Source organism: Typopeltis vanoorti, chromosome 25 (genome assembly GCF_054136105.1).
Source record: "Typopeltis vanoorti isolate ZY-2024b chromosome 25, IOZ_Tvanoo_1.0, whole genome shotgun sequence".
Classification (NCBI taxonomy): Eukaryota; Metazoa; Arthropoda; class Arachnida; order Uropygi; family Thelyphonidae; genus Typopeltis; species Typopeltis vanoorti.
The window spans coordinates 59370324-59393302 of record NC_143573.1 but is presented as its reverse complement, the minus strand read 5'-3'; the positions used below and the strand labels follow the sequence as shown (position 1 = coordinate 59393302).

Sequence of the window (22979 nt, the reverse complement as noted above, 5' to 3'; positions counted from 1 at the left end):
TTGACTAGGCTGATTAATTTAAATCTCAGCTCTAGCAAAATCCCAGGAGAATGGATGGAGTACAAAATAATTTCTTTGCATAAAGGAGGATCTAAGTCTGTGGTATGTATGTAAACTACAGACCAATCAGTATCTCAGGAGTGGTGATAAAAGTACTGAAAAAGTTAGTCAAAAAGAAAATTCAGGAATGTATGGATGATACGCTATGAAGGAAGGAGGAGGCATGGCTTTGTGAAGGATAGGTCATGCCTTAGTAATTTATTACCTTTTTATAATAGCATGACAGCAGAGTTGGATAAAAAGAATGGCTACATGATGATAATCCTGGATTTTGCAAAGGCATTTGACAGGATAATACATGGAATTCCATTAGGCAAACTGCAACAAATGGGAGGTGGATGTGAAACTGGTGATGTGGATAAAAAGGTGGCTGATGGATAGATATCAAAAAGTAGTATATGGAAGAGCAGAATCCAAGAGAAAGCAAGTGACTATGGTATGGTACATAGCTTGGACCACTGCTGTTTAATTTGTACATAAATGATATAGAAAGGAAGATATTCAGTTAAACCGCGCGGTTAGCCTAGTGGCTTTGCGCTTCGCAACCATATGTCTGGGGAAGGAGTGTCCCAGGTTCGAATCCCGTTATAGACGTGAGGAATTTGAGGATCTTCCTCAGGCATAGGCAAGTTATCCGGTCTTGGGCGCGGTCAGTAGGGTTTTTTCCGCCAGTTTATCTGGGTTTTTTTCATCCCGCAAACAGGCAAACCGGCCCGTGAACATACGCCTCTACAGTCAAAAATATATCCCCCCCCCCTAGCGGCAGACCAGGCAACGGGTCGGTTGGGAGTAGTATTAACAAGATATCGCATCTAAGTAACACGCGGACCCTGCATAGGAAGCGGGAATAACGCGAAGAAGAAGAAGAAGATATTCAGTTTGCTGATGATGCAAAGTTTAGTATAATTGTTAATTAAGGTGATGTAGAGAGCTTGACGGATGAATTGAAAAGGCTGACAGTATAAGCAAAAAAAAAAAAAAAAAAAAAAACAATGGATGTCAATTTAAAGTAGAAAACTGAAAAGTTATGCTGCATTTTGTTTTTGTGATACAAAGATTACCAGTTGTGTACCACACTGAGGAAACAGTGCTCCAGGAATTTGATGAGGTCAGGGATTTGGGGAAAGTAGTAGTTGATAGAGAGTTAAAGTTTAGAGGGCATATTGCTAAAGTAGCCAAGGTAGCTCACAGAATTACTTTGTAAAATCTCTCATGAAAAGTAACTTTATAACTTATCATGTTCAGTTTTACATGGTTTTTAATTCAGGAAAATGTACTAAAAAGATTTGTTAAATATTCATTGAAATAATATTTTTTGTAAGTTATTGTAGTCAGCCTTTGTTACAATAATGTGACACATAAGTCAGCAAGTCTGGCACTAAGATTAGTAAAGAGTTAAAAGGATCACCATAAGTGGAGAGTTACAGACTTGCAAATAATGACTTCCTTGTATCCAAAGGTCAAATGCCATAGATGAGGAATTTGAAAAGCGCATGAAGAGTGACATAAACGTGTCCGAAGGTGAGTGCATAACCGGTCTCAAGAAACGTACACATGTGCAAAATGGAAATCTAGCCCTATATAAGGCACCTCATCAGAAAAGCATTTTATCCCAGGATTCTCAAGGGCTTTCTCTTACCTGAGATCACCGCCATCTGTGGTCGGGAAGTGAAAGAGAAGCTTCACTTGTTCATCTCCAGGATTCTGAAGGCATTCTCTTACTTGAGATCACTGACATTCGTTGTCAGGAAGTGAAAAAGAAGATTTGTTTGTTGTCGACGTGGATCTCCGTCATGAGGAAAACACTGTGTTGAGTCATCAGGAAGGAAAGGAGGTACATATCGTCACTATGATAAGGATCTAATAAAGAAAAGGACAGTCGACTTCTTGAGCAAGGAAAGAAATTAACGAGGAGCAACACAGTAAGTGAAGAGAAAGATAAGATGATTTTTGTGGGACATTAGGATAATGTGAAATTACTTGCAACAAATTACTTGTAAGTACTTGTGTTACTGAAAGTATGTAATGTGAATGTATGTAAAGATTGTATGTAAAATGTTTGAGAGACACTATAGTACTAGAAAAATTTAGGCTTAACCAGCATATGATATGTTTAGATCTTAATCTAGCTCAGAACTAAAGCTTAGAGTAGTAAGGAAGTTGTGATAACGGCTTTGTGTATATTACATCACTCTGTAATTGCTCTTTTTTGGCCTAATTAAATGGTTTGTAAACAATATACTGAACTGTATTTTGTCAATGCACTATCTTCAAAAAGTTTTGAACCTGCATAAGAGAAGTATATATGATTTTTATTTGCCACGACTAATTTAAGGTTAGACTAGATTAAAGCAAGGAATACGATTAAGATATCTACATTGTCTTTGGATTAACGTCTTATACTCTCATGCTCAATACATAGTCTAGCTGGTGCAGTTGTTAAACAAATAAATTTGCTAGACTATAGAGCATGGGAGATAGGATAGAGTATACGCACAAATAATGGCAGCAGTCAGAAGTCAAGACAGCCAACCATTAAAGATATAAAGAGAAGAAAAGACAAAGCAGGGTTGTGGAAGTATATAGTATTACAAAAGGCGCAGCTGACAAAGAATAGTATAACGTACAATCACAGTTATTACAGCTATTTTACAACCTTGGTAATCGAAGAACACACTAACAAGAAAAGATAAGGGAGTTATCCTTATTATAAAACCCTGATATGACAAAATCTTCATTACTGTGCTCATATCTGGTCACTTGTGTTTCTTGCTGATGAGGAAATGGTGGAGAGGATCCAGCGGTGAGTGATCAAGATGGTGAGTAGTCTGTGGAATGCTTCATATGAGGATGGATTGAGGGTTTGTGAATTGCAAAAGTAGGACAGGCAAAAAAAAAAAAAAAAAAAAAAAGGGTGGGGGTAGAAACATTTAAGTTACTTAAAAAATTTTATAAGATTGATCCAGGGAATGTTTCAGAATTTGGTTAGAGGAAGCAGAACAAGAGGTCATCCCTAGATGTTGGGTAAGAGTGGAGTGTGGTTAGCAAGGGTGTGAAGACTAGATTTTTTGCTTGGAGTATGGAGAATGAATGGAATACAAAATACAATGCCTGAGTCAGTTGTAAATACACATGGGTATTTGTATGTTAATGGTCTGAAGGAGAGGTATGATAGATATGTGATAATAGTTTGGGTTTTCTGAGGATGAGTCTCAGGACTCCATGGAGGTGTCCATGCAATAATATATAAAATCAATAAAAATAGGAAAAAATATCCTTAGACTGACCATAGTTCAAATGCAGGTTCCCAAATCAACCTTTTGTGGATGGGAGCTATATAAAAATAAAAAAATAAAAACTACACTTCATAGCAGAAAAGTCTGGCAGATGGTATGAGATAGAGGTGAAAGAAGGAAGGGGGTGGGGGAATGCAAGCAGAATATGAAAGATTGAAAGCGTGAGAATAAGGATTGAATTCTGTATGGTGATACACTGATAACAGGAGTGTTTAAGGAAAGCATGTTGAAATTGTGTTTCCCTGGAACCAAGCTTAAGAATGTTAGTGATACCGTAAGGATGCAAAGGTGTGAAGGAGATATTTATTTTGGCTGGTACAAATGATCTTGCGGGTGATAACCATGGTATGTGAGAAAACATGAACGAGTTGCTAGTACAAGCCAAAAAAGAGAGAGTGAGAAAGTAAAAGCTTTAAGTCTATTTCCATGACATGATACAGGTGAGCTTAGCTGTGTCTTTGAATGAGTCAGTACAGTTTGTACAGAAGGAATAGTGTGGAGTGAGTTTGATGAAAGGAAGGATTTATGTAAGGTGGGGTGGCTTGCTTGTATGGATTTGGGATCAGAAGTCTTGAGAAAAAGAGTTCGGAAATGCAGTCAGAGAAACTAGAATGTTTATGAGGAGGGATGCAGCTGAGGAATCAGTTCTCAGCAGTGCTATGGCATAAGAATTTGGAGGGAGAGATGTTGGTGGTTCATGGGAGGTGGTCCAATGAGGTCTTTGAAGAAAACATTAGAAAACTGTATACTCACAGAAGAATAAATCAGATAGGAGCAAGATGGATGAATAACATCATTAAACAGCAGTTGAAGACAAACAAAAAGTTGTAGAGAGAGAGAGAGAATAAAGAAAACGATGATCCGCATGCCCGCAAGCAGTACAAAGCAAATGCGAGAAGGGTGACCTGTATGGTAAGCATTGCCAAAGCTATAAGAAGTAAACTGAATAGTTGAATTACTGAGTGATCATTTTGCAATGGCATAAGCAGGTAGTGATACTGTAGATGCTGGATGTGACATTAGCTGATGGGAAAACAAAAGTTGAAAAATTGGAGGTGATTAGGATATTGTAGAAACTTAATGTGAAAATGTCCAAGGGATTAAATGATGTATTGGCCCATGTATTACGAGAATGTGAAGGGGAATTATCAACTCCTCTGACCAAGATGTTTAAGCTTCAGTACTGGGAAGGTGCTAATGAAGTGGAAACAAGATAAAATAACCCCACTGCATAAAGGAGGCATTAATAAATACAGAAGTGGCAAATTATACTCCCATCAGTTTCTCAGAGGTGGTAGTTAAGGTATTGGAGAAATTTGTAACTGACAGGATTGGGTGACATAGTTTTGTGAAGGTAGGTCTTGTCTTAGTTATTTGCTTATTTTTTTTTTTATAATAAAGTGGCAATGGAGTTGGATAAAGGAAATAGCTACTTAGTGATATTACTGGCCTTTGCATATGCATTCGACAGGATTCCACATAGAACTTTGTTGCATAAATCAGAGCAAATGGAAATGGATATGAATCTGGTTACATTGATTAGAGGCTGACTGATGGACAGATATTAAAGAATGATTTATGGAGCAGTTGAGTGCAGAAGAAGGCAGTTGACTAGTGTTGTACCAGGGCTCAGTACTTGGTCTTCTGTTGTTTAATTTATGCATCAATGATGCAGGAAAATGATCCGATGGGAAATATTCAGTTGTTACAATGATACAAAACTGAGAATGACAATAAACAAAGGTGATGTAGAGATCCTGCAGGATGATATGGGCAAAAGTAAATGGCTGCCAGTTTCATGTGGCTAAGTGTAAGGTGATGCACTTGGGAAGAAGAAATCACAAGCTCTGTACTATACTGATGGTACTGAGTTGCAGGAGACTGATAAGGCCAGTGACTTGGGAATGATTACAGAGAGGGCATATTGCAAAGGTAGTTAAAACAGTACATCAGATTATGTGGTTGTTGATGAACAACTAATAAGCGGGAATAGAGAGGTTATTGTTCCCTTTATAAGGCTACATTTGGTCACCTGGATTCTGTGGGGGATGAAGAAGTGGTGGACAGTATCCATAGGCAAGTGACAAAGATTGTGGCAGGAGTGTAGAATGCTCCCTATGAGAAGAAATTGAAGGTCTGTGGGTTTTGAAAACTAGCTGATAGGCAAAAAAACAGTAAACATGATAGAAACATGTGCGTTATTAAAGGAATTTCATGGGATTGACAATGAAGAGTATTTTCAGTACAGGAAGGGAGAGAATGAGGGGTCACTGGTGAAAATCAAGTAAGAGTCTAGTTAACAAATGTTTTAGGACTAGTTTTTGGGTTGAAGGTTAGTGAATGGGTTGTCAGAGGTGAACATGAGTAGGATTTCTTTCTGAGAATTCCTGGGAAAAATTTGTAATTTTAAAATTTCCAATTCCTGGAAATAGTAGAAATATTTCTGAAAAAAATAAAGATTTTTTATAATCTTTTCCTATCTGAAATTTCCCATTCTTGCTATGTAAGAAATAAAATAACTGGAGTATTCTCCAAGTTCACCATAATGTCAGTTATGGTGAACTTTCAATACTGCATCCATTCCTGAATGCAGTATTAAAAAAAAAAAAAATCATTAAATATATGTTAAAGATACCAAGCTATTTTAAACCTGGTTTTACTCCATTTCCCAAGTAAGCAAACAGACAAACAAGTCAAGTTTGTGCCTGCAAGTGTTGCAAGTCTAGCTGACCCTGCACGTAGTGCAAGACCAAGCAACTAATGGTAAAAGTAGAATAAGCTCTGATCACTAATCTTAATATTTACCCATAATGCAAAGTACATCTCCTGGAGGAGATGTCTGATGCTTTGTATTAAAGGCAAGGGGCCACTACCCAGACCGGTTTCGACCTTTATTGAGGTCTCATCAGTGGGAGCCAGGCTAGAAATACCAAGATTTTAGTAATACAGAGCTTATAAGTATTTTACCAGAACAAGTTACCATAAGGTGTTTTAACCTTGTTAAATAAAAATCTCATATATATATATATATATATGGCAAAAATCAGACAGCCCATTATCAAATATGTTCCAGATCATACATTGCAATGCAAATCATCGTCAAAAAGAGGCTTCATTGTTGCTGAACATATTGATGGGACATATTCCACTATAGATAGGAACAGGTAACATCTCCGTATCTCCTGTCCCTGCCTCCCCACCTTCCAGCCACCATCCTGCGGTTGAAGAAGAGGCTTTGATTCTCAGACTGACATCATCTCTAGATGATCCTCCTCTTCCGGAATATAACCATCAAATTCTTAAATCTCTCATCCAGACTCACCTTGACGGTGCTTCCCCTCCACCTCTAGCAGACTTACATGATGATTTTGTTAAATTCTGGAGTAGAGTCTTTTCTGCTCCACCTCCACACTTCCCTGATGATGACCAACCTACGATATTAAAGAAAATTCCTGCCCTACAAATATACCAGCCGATCTCCATCCAGGAGATCAAAGCAGCTCTTCCTTCCAATTTTTCTGCCTCCGGACCTGATGGCTTTCCTGTGGCTAGGCTTCGGAAGGTGCTGTTGAAGATTCTTCAAGACATATTGGACATTCTCCTTTCCAGTAAAGCAATATCACCATACCTACATGGTGATATTGCTTCAAGAACTATCTTCATTCTGAAAAAAGAAACTTCAAGCTGTGCATCAGACTTTAGACCTATTACCATCTCCCCTGTGATACTTAGACTGCAACTTCAGCAACATATACAGCATGATTATAGACAGAGTGCTTTTGTCCCTTCGGACAGCTGTGCTGAGAATATATATCTTTTTCATCTCGTCTCTCTGATTCCTGTCGCCGCCTTAAGCCTCTATATATGGAGTCGCTGGACCTCTATCACTATCGGGGTCCCATGCAACTTCTATTCCCGCAGTGCGTGGTGTTCACCAGGGTGATCCTCTATTTCCCATTTTCTTTAACTACATCATAGATGAATTTCTTCACTCTCTTCCTAGCCATATAGGCTACTCTCTACGTGCCTCTTCCTTTAATGCTATGGCTTTTGCAGACGATCTTATTCTCGTAGCCTCTACTAAAGTAGGCTTGCAGAAGCTCCTTGACCAGGCAGTTGACTTTTTCTCTATTCGAGGCCTTTCTATTAATGTAGAGAAGTCTTTCTCTTTAGCTCTTTTCCCTCTGGTCGTGTCAAGAAGCTTAAAGTTGAGACTATAGAGTTTCCCCTGTACTGGAGGCCGTGGCATTATTTGACCATCCTGAAAGAGTGGAGATACCTCGGTATCATCTTCACTCCATAGGGAAGGTCTTCTGTCCCTTCTATCCTAGAAGATGGGATCGCTTCTTTGAGGAAAGCTCCTCTCAAGCCCCAGCAAAGACTGTTTCTCCTTTCCCACAAGTTGGTGCCTGGTAGGACATATGTCTCGGAACTGTCCCAAATGGACAGGGCTATCCGTTCAGCCATGAGATCATGGCTCCGACTGCCGCCTGACACCCCTACTGCATATTTCCACGTGAGGGTGAAGGACAGTGGGGTCGGAGTTCCATCATTTAGATGGCTGATCCCACACCTGTGGCTGTCCAGAATCGCGAAGTTAGAACTATCTTCTTCCCCTATCTGCAAAGAGGCTTTCTATAGTATAGCCTATTCATACAAGAAGACTTATGCAGGCTAAAGGCTGGTTCCATTATCAAGGTACCTTAATTGAGTCAGCACCCACAGAACACAAGAGATAGGCATCTCTGCTGCACTGTTCTGTAGATGGTGCTCCTTTAAAAGATTCATATCTTGTGCCCCCCCCCCCCCCCTCAACATGATTGGTAAGGGATAGCACCAGACTCCTCCCTGGGTTCAAGTATATTGACCTTATCGGGACAAGGATCAAGCCCTGCCCACTCGAGCCCACACAGCTTGATGGGGTAGTGACGACTCAAATTGTATAGCTGACTGCCACTACAGTGAGACATTGTCTCATATAGCCCAGTGTTGCTTCTGCACCCATGGGGGGTCTGCATGCAGAGGCATGACAACGTGGTCTCCATTCTGAACAACAGCTTTAAGAACAAAGGTTGGGAGACCGCAGTGGAACCACATTATAGGACCTCCACAGGTTTGCGTAAGCCAGACTTAGTGATTAAAAGAGATGGTGACGTTTGGGTAGTTGATGCCCAGGTGGTGGGAACAGGGTGCCCATTAGCATATAGCCATAATAATAAGGTAAACTATTATAAGAATAACCAAGATCTAGTTAGTAAGATATGGGAGGAGCATGGGGCAACTCTGAGGTTTACCAGCGCCACCATCTCTTTACATGGTGTATGGAGTGCAGATAGTTATAAGAACTTAAAACAGCTTGGGCTTAGCAAGAAGGATACAGAAGTTCTTTCCTTGAGGGCCCTACAGGACACACTGGTGGCATGGTGTTGCCACCAGAGAATGACTACAACGATAACCAGAACAGGCATAGGGTAAAACACTTGTAAAGGCTTAGGCCTATATCAAGTCTGGACGAGATGTCTGGACATGATGTAAGGGTAGTACTGCCCATAATCAGTGCAAAGATTTAAAAAATAAAGTAGGAACAGGTGACCATGCATATGTATAAGGATTGTCCTCATGTTCATTTTGGAGTAGATCTCTTCGCCAGAAAACATCATAGATCTCCCACTCTGATATTACATCTCTAGAAAAGTTTAAAGTTTTGTGGAAGTAAGAATGATAGTTATTTCCACAATAGATGTTGTATGAAGTAATTTTTCAGATTGTGCTGCCATTGTTGTTCCAATACGAATGTCTTCTGATTAGTTTAACTGATTTTGGAGATCCTACCAGTTCTTCCACACCCTTCTGGATGAAGAAGGGAGACATTTTTCCAAGTGGAAGTTTGCCTGTTGAATGTAAGATTCAGAATGATTGTATATTTGTTGCTGTCTCTGATGTTTCATTTTTTGTTTTGTTTTGATTTTCTGTTCATGTTTCAATGTTTCCTTCACTTAGATGGAGTTGAGGGACCCTAATAAACAGAATGATAAAAAATCATTCATTCTTTGGAGGAAATTGATTCAGCACCAGAGCTTCCCACCTACCATACAGCCACACACAGATGCCACTTTCTGGAAAGTAGCGACTGCACTCAGAAGTTACTACACCACCGACCTATGTAGGCAAGCCCATCAGCTGATTGATCCTGGCTGGGCCATCTGGGACCACCCATCTTGCCAAAGTAGTGCAAGACTACCGGGATCCTCCTTTCTGGATGTCCACAGGTCCCACTGCACAACTAACATGGCAGTGAGATATTGAATCCCATTGATTGTAGTCTGAAAAATTAGAAAGTAAAAAAGACTCAGGAGAAGTAGAGTAAAGTAAAGCAAAGAAAAGGATTAGAATGAAAACAGCCAATATCATCAATAGGAGGTAAAATATGGAAGCACACATTTAGACCATGTGTGTACAGTTGGTTCTTCTATAGTTCATGGGATGATGAGCTGTCACAGCACTGCCCTCTTGTATGAGTTTTTCATGCCATTCCTAAGTATAGTAAATAATGCAAAAAGCACCAATCTTTTAAGAGATTCCTAACAGCACGTATTTTCACCAGATAGCCTCAAACCCAAAATTTATTTAGAATTACAAATTCTTGTCACTGTGAAAATTCAACTTTGAGAATTTTATAGCCAATAATTTCATTACCTTTTCTGAAAATGTCACTAGACTTAACATGCTTATATGCAGAAATTTGTTAATTTTTAATAAAAAATACAGTCTTTTAGAAGGAGATGAAGAGGAGTGAAGGAAAGAATACACATACCAAGAGGGACGAAATTGAAATAAAATTATTAAAATGAAATTAAAATTAGATCAAACAGATTAAAATGCTTACCATTTCTTTGAAAAGGATATTCATTAGATGCTAAATAAACATTATCTGTAATACCACGTTTGACAGTGTTGATAATTATGTAAGATAATGTTGTTCCGATATAACGATCCACTGCAACCGTGATGGCATATGCTCCAACTACAGAACATGACACTATGCTGAGCTAAAGAAATATACAATTATTTTATTAGCCTTTTTTTTAAAGTAGTAAAATAAAAATTGTATGCAACATGAATATTAATTTTTAATTTATTACTACATACATATAATTTATTATATATATATATATATATATATGTAGAATTGAAATTAAATAATTTCAATTCTACACAATAAAAATTACTGTTATCATCACTGCTTTGTTCTGGTAATTATTGTTGTTAGCCTAGATGTCCCACTGGAGGACAAAGGCCTTCCTTCAACCTCTTCTACTCTTTCTTATCCTGGGCCACTCTTGTCCATGTGACAATGAGCCATTTCTCCATTTTTTTTCTCTGTCTTCCAGGTTTCTGACTCCTTTTGGCAGCCACTCTGTTGCTCTCTTTGACCATCTTGATATCATGCCAAGTGGCCTGCCCAGGCGAATTTTGATTTCCTAGCTCTCCAAATGATGTGTTTTATTTTTGTTAGGTCTCTTAAGTAAGGTCCCTTATTCTATCTAGTTTGGATGTTGTTGTTATGTGCCATCCAGTCGTTTTCAACTCTTGGTGATCTTGTAAACAAAGGCTCTCCATCCTACTTGGCCTCTTATCCTTTCTTTCAACAATTGTAAGTTCAAGTTGGTAAGTTCTTTTATGTTGTTCATCCAACTCATTTGTTTTGGATACTCAGTCTGAATACTCACAGTAAACTCCTCTCCATTGCTGTTTGGCAAACTTGGAGCTTTTTTTTTTTTTTTTTTTTTTTTTTTTTTTTTTTTTTTTTTTTTTGTCTGTGTAGTAGTTAGAGCCCAAGTCTGGGAACCATAAGTCAAAGTTGTTCTAATCTGGTAATTAGGAATATTTAATCAAATTTTTAAAAAAGCATACATTCAAGAAGCCACTGGTTTTCCTTATGTGAAATATGAAATTAAGCTTTCTATGGATAAGCAGTAACTTTTATGAATTGAACTGGATACCATTAACTAGAGGAAATGCCTTTGCATCTTCATAGCATACATCTCCCTTAGATGGAGGAAATGCCACATTGACCTCTAGATAGTAGAAGTCTTTCATCTATTTCAAGCTTTCAATAAGCAAAGTTTCTCCCTGGAACAAGGTTTGGGTCCCTACACTAAAGAGACCCAAACTTTGACCCCATTCAAGGGTAGAGTATTTAAACCATTGTGCAGGCTGACTGCTATACAGGACCAAATCTGTAGTAATGAATCTAGGCTTCCAAACAGCTAGTGATAAATCCTATTGCCACTTGCTCTGTCAATTATAATTCTTGGATGGAGTCCAGGTATGGTTGTCAGCAAATAATAACTGCTGATGACATGCATATTCAGAAGTCTGGATTCTCTCTCTGTGGATGGTATGTCTGAGTATATCACCTCCCACTGCATGCAACTGCTCTTTATTTAACTCTCCTACCCACATAACAATGGAGGACAACTTATTGAAATATAGTCATAGTGCAGATCACAAAAAACAATAAAAAAAAAAAAAATCAATCAATAAAAATCCACCCAAAAATCACAAAAAGCATTCCAAAAACACGAATAATCCTCACAAAAAGTTTCCATATATACTTCACAAACAATTGCAGCCTCAACAGCAGTATAAATGACATGTAACACTATCTCGAGCAGTATTTCCCAAACTTTTCCTACGACGGAATACTTCACAAATGCTGAAATTTTCACAGAACACCTTGTTTATTCTGTAATGTATTAATTAATAATTAATTGTTAACTTCGCTGATTTTTTATTATGAATTAATAGTTGGTCATTAATTATTAATTAATAATTTTTTTAAAATTATTAATTAATAAAAAATAATTTTGTAATTAATTTGGAACGTGAGAACATTATATAAACTAGGGAATTTTGACAACCTTATACAGGAAATAAAAAGACTTAAAGTTAATGTGATGGGAATTAGTGAAACAAGATGGCCTAACATGGGAAACTAGAGAAAGAGGGATTTACATTTGTATATTCTGGTGGAGAGAAGCATGAATATGGAGTGGGTTTCATGATTAAGAAAGACATCTTTAAATGTGTAATGGGGCTGTGGCCCATAAACAAAAGAATAATACTTATTAAATTAGCCGCCAAGCCTTTCAACATCATAATTATCCAGGTTTATGCCCCTACGATGACTCACAATGATGAAATAGAAGATTTTTATAATAACTTACAAAAATCTATAGAATATGTAAAATCAAATGAGATACTCATAGTGATGGGTGACTTGAATACAAAGGTTGGAGAAAGGGAAGAAAATGCAGTCGTTGGAAAATTTGGACTAGGCGACAGAAATGAAAGAGGTGAGAGATTGATACAATTCTGCATTCAAAACAACTTGTGCATAATGAATACTTTCTTTCAACATCCAAAGCGCAGACTGTATACTTGGAAAAACCCACATAACTCTATAAGAAACCAAATAGATTTCATAATGATAAATAATAGATACAAAAACAATATAACCAACATAAAAACATACCCAGGTGCTGATATAGGTTCAGACCATAACCCTGTTGTGTCCACTTTAAAAATTAAACTAAAAAACATTTCTAAAAACAATCATACTGAAAGGCTTGACTTCACAGCTCTGAATATACCTGACAACATAATGGTGTTTAACTCAGAAATTAGGAAGAAATTAGATCATGTAGGATATAAAACAGAAGACAATATACTTTGTAACACAGAGGAAATTGAAAACAGGTGATCAAATTTTAGTAGTGCATTATATAAGACAGCTAACGAGGTTATCCCAAAAATTAAATACAATAAGAAAAAAACCCTGGATGACTGAATCAATACTAGAACTTATGAATGAAAGACAAAAAAGAAAAGTACACAACAGTATAGAATACTCAGTAAAATTATAAAAAACGAATGCAGGATAAGTGGCTAAATGAAAAATGTAAAGAAACAGAGGAACTGGACAAGAAACAAATAGTAAAGAAATGCATAAATCAATCCAAGCCCTGACAAAAGAAAAATTTCAACCATAATCCTTGTATAAAAGATCAAAATGGAAAAATGCTACTAGAGACACAAGATATCATAAAAAGATGGAAAGAATATGGAAAAATACTGTTTGACTCTGATCGCACAGATGCACCAGATATACAAAATATGGATGGTGAACCAATTACATATGAAGAAATAGAACACGCTCTAAGTCAAATGAAAACAGGTAAAACACCAGGCCCTGATCAGATCCCTATTGAATTGTTAAAGAAAGTAAATGAAAACACACTTAATGACCAAAACATTATTTTTAATAACATCTATGATTCAGGATACATCCCCGATGATCTAAGGAAATCCATCTTTGTCGCTATTCCCAAAATTCCAAGCCATGTTACAAAATTACTACTGAGAATAATCCTAGAAAGAATAAAAGGCACTTTGTCAGTAGAAACAGAAAACACTCAATCAGGTTTTCAAAAAGACAAGGAATCTTCAATTTGAAAACATTATGTGAAAGAAGCCTTGACAACCAGTAAAGCATATATCTTTGTTTTATTGATTACACCAAAGCATTTGATTCAACAGATCACAAGAAATTAATACATATCCTATAGAATAATGGGTTAAAAGGAAAAGATCTACGTATAACTACAAATATATACTGGAATCAAATGGCCTCAATAAGATATAAAAATACATATTCTGGCAACTTTGAAATCAAAAAAGGAGTAAGGCAAGGATGTGTCTTATCACCCTTACTGTACAATATATATAGTGAGCAAGTTTTTAAAAATATTTCAGAACTGAAGGGTGTAAAAGTCGGAGGAAGGAACTTCAACAACTTCAGGTATGCAGATGACACGGTTCTTATAGCTGGATCTGAAGATGATCTTCAAAACTTAATCACAGAAATTTACAACAGAAGCTTAGACATGGGACTAATTATTAACCTAAAGAAAACAAAGTGCATAATTATATCAAAAGAACCAATAAATAAGAAATTGAACATAACTGTTAACAAAAAGGAAATTGAACAAGTTCAATCTTTTATATATTTGGGACAAATGTTTACAGATAGAGGAAATTCCCTTAATGAAATAAAAAGAAGAATAGAGATAGCAAGAAAAGCCTTTACTGATATGAAAACTGTTCTAACATCCAGAGACATTAATATAGACACAAGAAAAAGATTAATAAAATGCTATATCTGGTCAGTCTTCTCTACAACAGTGAAACTTGGACTCTAAATAAGAAGCAGAGAAAAAATTAGAAGCTTTCGAAATGTGGACCATCAGAAGAATGTTGAAAATACCATGGACAGAGAAAATGAAAAACGAAGATGTTTTAAAGAAAGCAAAAATGAAAAGAACATTAATGAAAATAATTAAAGAGCGAAAACTCAAATATTTTGGACATCTAACTAGACAAGAAGGCATTCAGAAATTAATATTAGAAGGGAAATTGGATGGAAAAAGAGGGAGAGGAAGACCCAGGAGAATGTGGTTTGAAGACATTAAGGACTGGACTGGCTTGAATTACCATAAATGTTCCAGAGCAGCAAAAGAAAGAAAAAGGTTCCGTGACATGGCTGCCAACCTCCTTCTAGGGGATGACACGTGAAGAAGAAGAAGAATTAATTAAACATCAATTAAACATAAACATCATTAAATTAATTTGTGCTGATTTTCATTGACATATCCCATTGTGATCACCAAAAATTTATAACATTATTATAAGTACTTTACGAGTGAATATAGACTTTTTCTCCTGTGTGCTGGTAGTTTTCTCCTCCTTTTGTACATCCTGGAGATCGCTTTGTAGGCTGGTGGTGGATGACTCACTATCTGTTGTGTCACAAACACCTTAAATAAGAGATTTCTTAATACCAAAATTAAACAAAGTCCCTTGTCTCTTATTCATATTAAAATTTAAATCTGCAGGCCAATTTATTTTTAAAAAATCACAGCACTATGGTTTTGAAACTTTCACGCTATGATACGAACTTGCAAAGAAAGTATTCTTTGCAAGTCTCTGACTTAGTTGTGAGCTCTTTGTCTGTAAATGAATTCAAGAAGAGATATGACAGATATTGTTTTGCTAGTTTGGGTCTCCCGCGATGAGTCTACTGACTCCATGGAGATACCCGTAATAATAATAATAAAAAAAAATAATAATAATAATTCAGTATTACTAGAATAGAGAACCAGATACAGACTACCTTGATCTTCAATTTTAGTGGAAAAAAATTTTTTTTTACTTCCTTGCTGATTGGTCACTAACATTTGCAACACAGATGTTATTTCTTTCAGTTTTGAGAACAGAGGATATGCCACCCATTGTTGTAATCAGATTGCAGGCAATTTTTATGATTGGTCATAAACAGCAGTATTCTCTTTCCCGATTTGAAAGATTTCGATGTGTGAAAATTAACGATAATTCATGAATATTTCCATGTTTAAAAATATGCCGCTTGGTCACTGACATTTCCTACACAGATGTCATTTCCTTCAGTTTGAGAACAGAGGATATGCTGCCCATTGTTGAAAGTTTATTTAAAGTTTATTATAATAAATTTAGTTTAATTTTGCCAAATTATCAAATGCCGCCCATTGTTATAATCCACTTGCAGGCAATTTTTATGGCCAGTCATGAACAGCAGTATTCCCTTTCCGAAATGTTGAAAGGTTTTGATGTGTGAAAATTAACGATAATTCATGAATACTTCCATGTTTAAAAATACACGGCTTGGTCACTAACATTTGCTACACAGATGTTATTAGGCATTCTGGGTCTGAGCTTTTCGACATATTCATGAATATTATTCTCCTCAGAATATTTCCACTATAAAAATTCCAGTATAGAAAAAGAGGTCTGGAGTTTGTTGATGTTTGGAGTGTGTTTGAAGGAAAAAGGCAGTTGTATGCTAGAGATGGACTGCATCTTAACATGGAAGGACATAAGCGATTGAAGAAGTTATTGTTTTCTGAACAGGTTGAAGTTACTGGGCAGGGAAACTAATATTGAAAAGGTTGAGTGTAAGAGAGAGAAACTTTAGCACTGATTGTGTATCTATTGATCCTTATAGGCAGAATAAATTGCAGAAGAGAGGGGATAAAAATCGGCATAGGACTACGGTAGTTAGTGACTTATATTTCAGTTCTAAAGCCGGTACAAGATCTAGAGGGAATCTGCAATTTTTGTATACCAATGCTAGAAGCATTCGAAATAAGAGAGAAGAATTTTTAGCATTAGTCAGTGAAATCTCACCAAAAGTTGTAGGCATTAGTGAAACTTGGCTGTCAGCAGAAGATGTGGTCACTGGAATTGAATGTGATGGGTACAGTATTTTCAGGGAGGATAGAGAAGATAGAACAGGAGGAGGAGTTGATGATAGCTGATGTGTTGCAGCCAAAGCAAGTAGTATATCATGATGATAGACATGTGAATGAGAGTTCATTTGAGGCAGTCTGGAGTGAAATAGTGACCAATGCAACCAAATATACAGTTGGATGCTGCTATAGGCCAGGGAGTACGGGGGGAGATATTGAATCTTGCATCAACAACTTAGTGCAATGAGTGAAGGCTTAGTGATTATTATGGGGGATTTTAATTATGGTGATATCAATTGGAAGGAGGAAATATCACGTAGCAAAAAGGAAATGGAGTTCATACATCTTCTACGAGATAATTACTTGAAACAGCACGTAACTGAAGGGACACGTGGTGTGAGAGTGTTGGACCTGGTTATTGGTTCAGAGGTTATATGCATAAGTAAGGTGTCCTCGTTACCTCCAGTTGGTGAAAGCGATCATGTGGTATTGACTTGGGAGGTTGCAAAATCTGTGGATTTTTCTATTAAGAAGGGGTATGTACGGAACTACAGGTTAGGCAATTATAACAAGCTTCGGAGTGAGCTTGCAGCCATCCCATGGCAGAACATATTGCAAGGGAAAGATGTTAGCAGTGCTTGGGATAAAATCAGCGGGTATCTGAGGAAAGCAATATCAGATTGTGTCCCCATGGTCAGGAGGTCAAACAAGCAAGGCATTAGATGGATGAGCAGTAGTATCAAGCTTGAACTGCAAAAAAAGAAAATGTTATGGAGAATTTACAAGGAGAAAGGCGATCAGGACACCCATGAGCAGTACAAGGCTCAAGCTAGGAAGGTTACCAGCATGGTAAGAAAAGCTAAATCAGATTATGAGAACACCTTAGCCAAAGAGATCAAGAGTAATCCCAAAGAGTTCTTCCGCTATGTGGCAAGTAAGAGGAAGAACGACTTCGGAAGGATAACCTTAGTGGGTGCTGATGGTATTGAGGTGACAAAATCAGATGTAATAGTCGAGTTACTGAGTGATCACTTTTCAAAAGTCTATCACCCAAGTGAGGATATCTCTATACCTATAGCAATACCTAATGTGAGAATTGAAGCTAAAGAATCAGAGGTATTAAATATATTGCAAAACTTAAATGCAAACACTGCGGTAGGCTTAGATGGAATATCAGCTCGGGTGTTGCATGAATGTGCAAATGAATTGTCAACCCCTCTTACCTGGATATTTAATTCAAGTTTGAACTCTGGTATGGTCCCTAGGGAGTGGAAGTTAGGCAAAGTGGTTCCTTTGCATAAGGGTGGCTCTAAAACTGCAGTATTGAATTACAGACCAATCACCATCTCAGGAGTAGTGGTAAAAGTATTGGAAAAGTTGGTTAAAGACAAAATTCAAGAATGGGTGGATCAGGATATGATACTCTATAGAGGCCAACATGGTTTTGTTAAAGGTAGATCCTGCCTTAGCAATCTATTAACTATTCATAATAGAATAACATCTGAGTTGGACAAAGGAACTGGCTACACAGTGGTACTTCTGGATTTTGCTAAGGCTTTTGACAGGATACCCCATAGAACACTGTTACGCAAATTGGAGCAGATGGGAATGGATATTAAATTGGTGATATGGATAGGAGAATGGCTCAGGGAGAGATACCATAAGGTGGTGTATGGAGGAGCTGAGTCCAGAATGAGGCAGGTGACCAGTGGTGTGCCGCAGGGCTCTGTTCTTGGCCAATGTTGTTTAATTTGTATATAAATGATATAGGAAACGGCTTAAAGGGAGATATTCAGTTGTTTGCTGATGATGCAAAGTTGTGTGGTGCAATAAAAAATCAAGCTGATGTTGAAAGTTTGCAGGAGGATTTAAATAAGCTGGTAAAATGGGCAAAAGAAAATGGATGTCAGTTCAATGTGGAAAAGTGTAAAGTCATGCATTTTGGGATTAAAAGATTACCAGCTGTGTACTACATCGATGGAAAGGTACTCCAAGAGATTGATGAGGCTAGGGACTTAGGGGTATTGGTAGATAGGGAGATGAAGTTCAGAGGATACATTGCTAAAGTGTCCAAGATTGCACATAGGATTACTTGGTTGTTGAGGAACACACTGACATCCAGAGATAAAGAGGTTATTATTTCCCTTTATAAAGCATTGATACTTCCACATTTGGATTACTGTGCTCAGGTCTGGTCACCTGGATTCCTTGGAGATGAGGAGGCTGTGGAGAGGGTTCAGAGAAGAGTGACCAAGTTGGTGAGTGATATAAAAAATGCTCCCTACATTGATAGATTGAGAGCTTGTGGATTGCAGAGATTGGTTGATAGACGAAGAAGAGGGGATATGATAGAAACATTCAAATTACTAAAAGGTTTTTATAGGATTGATGCAGGGGAAATGTTTCAGCTGTGTGATAGTGATGGAAGAACAAGAGGTCATCTCTGGAAATTAAAGAAGGGTGTGGTTAACAAAGGTGTCAGAACAAGGTTTTTTGCCTGGAGGGTGGTGAATGAGTGGAATTCATTGCCTGACTTAGTTGTGAGCTCTTCGTCTGTAAATGAATTCAAGAAGAGATATGACAGATATTGTTTTGCTAGTTTGGGTCTCCCGCGATGAGTCTACTGACTCCATGGAGATACCCGTAATAATAATAATAATAATAAATAATAATAATAAAATATTTATTCATGAAAAATGCTTAGAAAACTAAAATGACAAATTCCAGGAGAGCTTCTCGCGGAACACTTATTCACCTTCCATGGAACACAGTTTGGGAAATTCTGATCTAGAGTCATCAAAACCAAATCTGTTATTCTTAATGGAATCCTAGATGGATATCTCGAAAGCTACTGTCCACCTCAACTGCTAAACTATACCTTGAAAATTTCTTCCTGCCACAAGGGAGGCACTTGAGCATTCATCAGAAACATCTCATGTCAGAGAATGCAAAACTTTCAATACTCTCTGTTTAATTTGCTTTAGCTCAAAATTTTCTTACCAACCCATGTTGTATTGTGTGTCTATTGTTCCCCAAATTCAGACTGCTACTCTGGCCTCATCAAGTATCAGTCTCTAAAGTTTGATTTTCTGCAGTCAAATAACAAGATCCCAAATAATGAGATTCTTTTTCTTGGTGGAATTCAATGTCTGCAAAACTAGCTTCTCATCATCAGTTCACTGATCAAGCAGGTGAGGGATGTTGAAGTATTTGCCATTAGCAATGGCCTAATACAGATAGTTCACCTTCTTGTCAGAATACGGGACAACCTCTGTTCTCTTGAAAAGCTTCTCTTCCCTGAGACTACAACCTTTAACTATTCAAAAAACATAACAAATTTCTTCTTATCCACATTTGGCAGTGATGTGCCATAGGTCTTGCAACAAATTGTTCGACAGATATAAAAAATAAATAATTCTCTGAAAAAAAATCACTACTGTTTCCAAGAAATTAAATTAAAATCACTCTTTCTTTTAAGGTTACACGGTGATCAGCATTCAGATTTATGAATTTAGTGACACAAAACACGTGTTGAAAAGATTATTTTACTGATTAATAATAAAATAATAACTTGACATTTCAACCCCGGTATTAAGGTCATCATCAGTAGGCTACATGTGTATAAGAATCAAGCTACATGCTGTTGCACTCTATACAGGTAAATTACATCTACGTTGTTGACCAATCTTTTTTCTTAGCTTGGCCTCTAGTGATTAAAAAAAAATAATAATAATACTAAAAAAAGTAAAAAAAATTACCAATAAAAACTACAATAAACTCTGCTAAAGTCCTCACGTACTAGGATTCTTCTGGAATTATACAGTTCATATTGCTATATTACGATTATCTTATGGATTTGTACAGTACAGTTTGCTATAGAATGTTCAGAAAAAAAACAAAAAAACTTCACCAAGACTTCTTGTATTGAGATTTTTCTTTGTGGTTGCTATGAAGGTTGCAGATGGGTCCTCCACATTCTTGGAATGGTTAGACCATCATTTTTATTCAGATTAGGATCATGTTTGAGCATTTCATATGCTTCCTTGAATTTCTGCTCGAACCAGGTTTTGGTGCAGTGTAGGGACTTATTGGTACCTTTCCAATAAATTCTGGTATGTTTGGAGTGCGTGGTCAGATAGGCCGGTTTTTACCAAAATGGAAAAACCGGCCTATCTGACACACAATTTTATGTGTCATTTGTGCTCAACATATCTTATTGTTGAACACAATAACATTTTATAACAACATATCTTATTATAAAATCATATCTTATTGACCACAATAACAAATACATTTTTCTTTTAAACACATTTCCTAAAATCCACCTTTAGGGGATAGGCATGATTATGTGATGGCCCAATACAGGATATCATCACTATAAATTAAAGACACAAAGAAATTATATTCTTGGTTTAATCCTTTATCCAAGTGTAAGCAAACAATGTTTTTGCATGAAGTATCTTCATGACTGGCTACTATACAGAGGCTAATGATTTCACATCAAGATATGCCTTAGTATCCCATAATTCAAAGCACACATCCTTTAGGGTGTGTATAATGTTATGCACTGTGAGAAGAGCCACTACCCAGACCACATTTCATCTTTATTGAGGTCTCATCAGTGGGAGCCAGACCCAGAGGAGATACCAACATTGAAGTAATGCAGAAGTCATATATTTCACATATTCACAAATTATTTAAGTGGGCATAAGGAGAATGTAAGGGCAGATATCAGGAGTTTATTGAAGAGAGTGAAATACAGTGGGAGAGTGTCAATGAGTGCCACTGCATAAGGACGGTAGCAGACTGGAAGTGTCTAATTATAGGCCAGTTTGTGTGTCATCAGTAGTTGTTAAGGTCTTGGAGAAATTAGTTAGGGACCGTATACAACATTTGGCAGATGAGGGTAATGTTATCTGCGAGAGTCAATATGGATTTGTGGGGGGGGGGCACTCTTGTTTTTAGTAAAATGCTAGCCTTTTATAATAAAGTTACAAGAGCAGAATATGAGGGAAAGGCATATACAGCCATTTTCTTGGATTTAGTAAAGGCATTTGACAGCGTGTCACATGATAAGCTGATATTTAAGTTGCAGCAGATGGGTTTGGATGTCAAGTTGGTCAACTAGATTCAGGATTGGCTATCCGATAGGTATCAGAGGATTGTGTATGGTGGGGCAGTTTCAAGGATGCAGAGAGTTACAAGTGGAGTCCCACAGGGCTCAGTACTGGGACCTATATTGTTCAATCTTTATATCAATGTCATTGGTCAGTGGATTGCAAGGGGATATTCAGTTGTTTGCAGATGATGTGAAGCTGTGAAGCTTATTTTGCAGAAGAAGAAAGAGGATTTGAATAAACTAGACAGATGGGCAAATGAATTGGGGGTGTCAGTTTAATGCAGCAAAATGTAAGGTCTTGAGGTTTGGGACACATCGATGGGACATTGCATACTCTATGGGAGGAGTTAAACTAGAGGAAGAAGGAAAGACAAGAGATCTGGGGTTGATGATTGATAGAAACCTGAAATTTAGGGGACATATGTAATAGTACGTACGTACTACTACAGTACTACTAGTAGTGTAGTACGAGAAGCAGCTAATGAATTGTCAGCATATCATATCTGGGTTAGTACCGAGCGGGTGGAAGGAGGGGAAAATAGTTCCACTGCATAAAGGTGGTTCCAAGACCGCTGTTGTAAATTACCGACCGATTAGCATATCAGGAATCATTGTCAAGGTCTTAGAGAAATTAGTCAAGAAAAGAATACAGGATTGGATAGATGAAAATGGGATATTGTATGGGGGACAACATGGTTTTGTGAAGGGTAGATCATGCCTCAGTAACTTGCTCACGTTTTATAACACAGTGACAGCTGAATCAGTAAACTGGAGCAGATGTGGATAGATATAGGGTTGGTAAGATGGATAGGAGGGTGGTTGAAGGAGAGATACCAGAGAGTGGTTTATTCAGGAGTGGAGTCAAAAAGACGTCTTGTGACTAGTGGAGTGCCGCAGGGCTCTGTTCTTGGACCACTGCTTTTCAATTTGTTCATCAATGATATTGGAAAGGATTTGAGAGGAAGTGTTCACTTGTTTGCTGATGATGCAAAGTTGGGTAGAGCAATTGTGAGTGCACAGGATGTCAAAATTTTACAGGATGATTTGGATAGTTTGGAGGACTGGGCTAGGAAAAATGGATGTCAGTTTAATGTGGCAAAGTGTAAGGTTATGCACTTTGGGGTGAAAAGAATAGCAGCAGTATATCGCATAGGTGGA

At 37.3% G+C, this 22979-nt stretch overlaps 1 protein-coding gene across 1 annotated transcript in view; it reads right to left on the bottom strand.

Annotated features, from left to right (window-relative positions):
• Nucleotides 1-22979, bottom strand: part of LOC150092772 (transmembrane 7 superfamily member 3-like) — a 133079-nt gene that overhangs the window by 15086 nt on the left and 95014 nt on the right. Inside the window, exon 9 of the mRNA XM_090414784.1 lies at nt 10243-10405. Coding sequence (XP_090270910.1) covers nt 10243-10405 — 163 coding nt within the window. The remainder of the gene's footprint in view (nt 1-10242; nt 10406-22979) is intronic.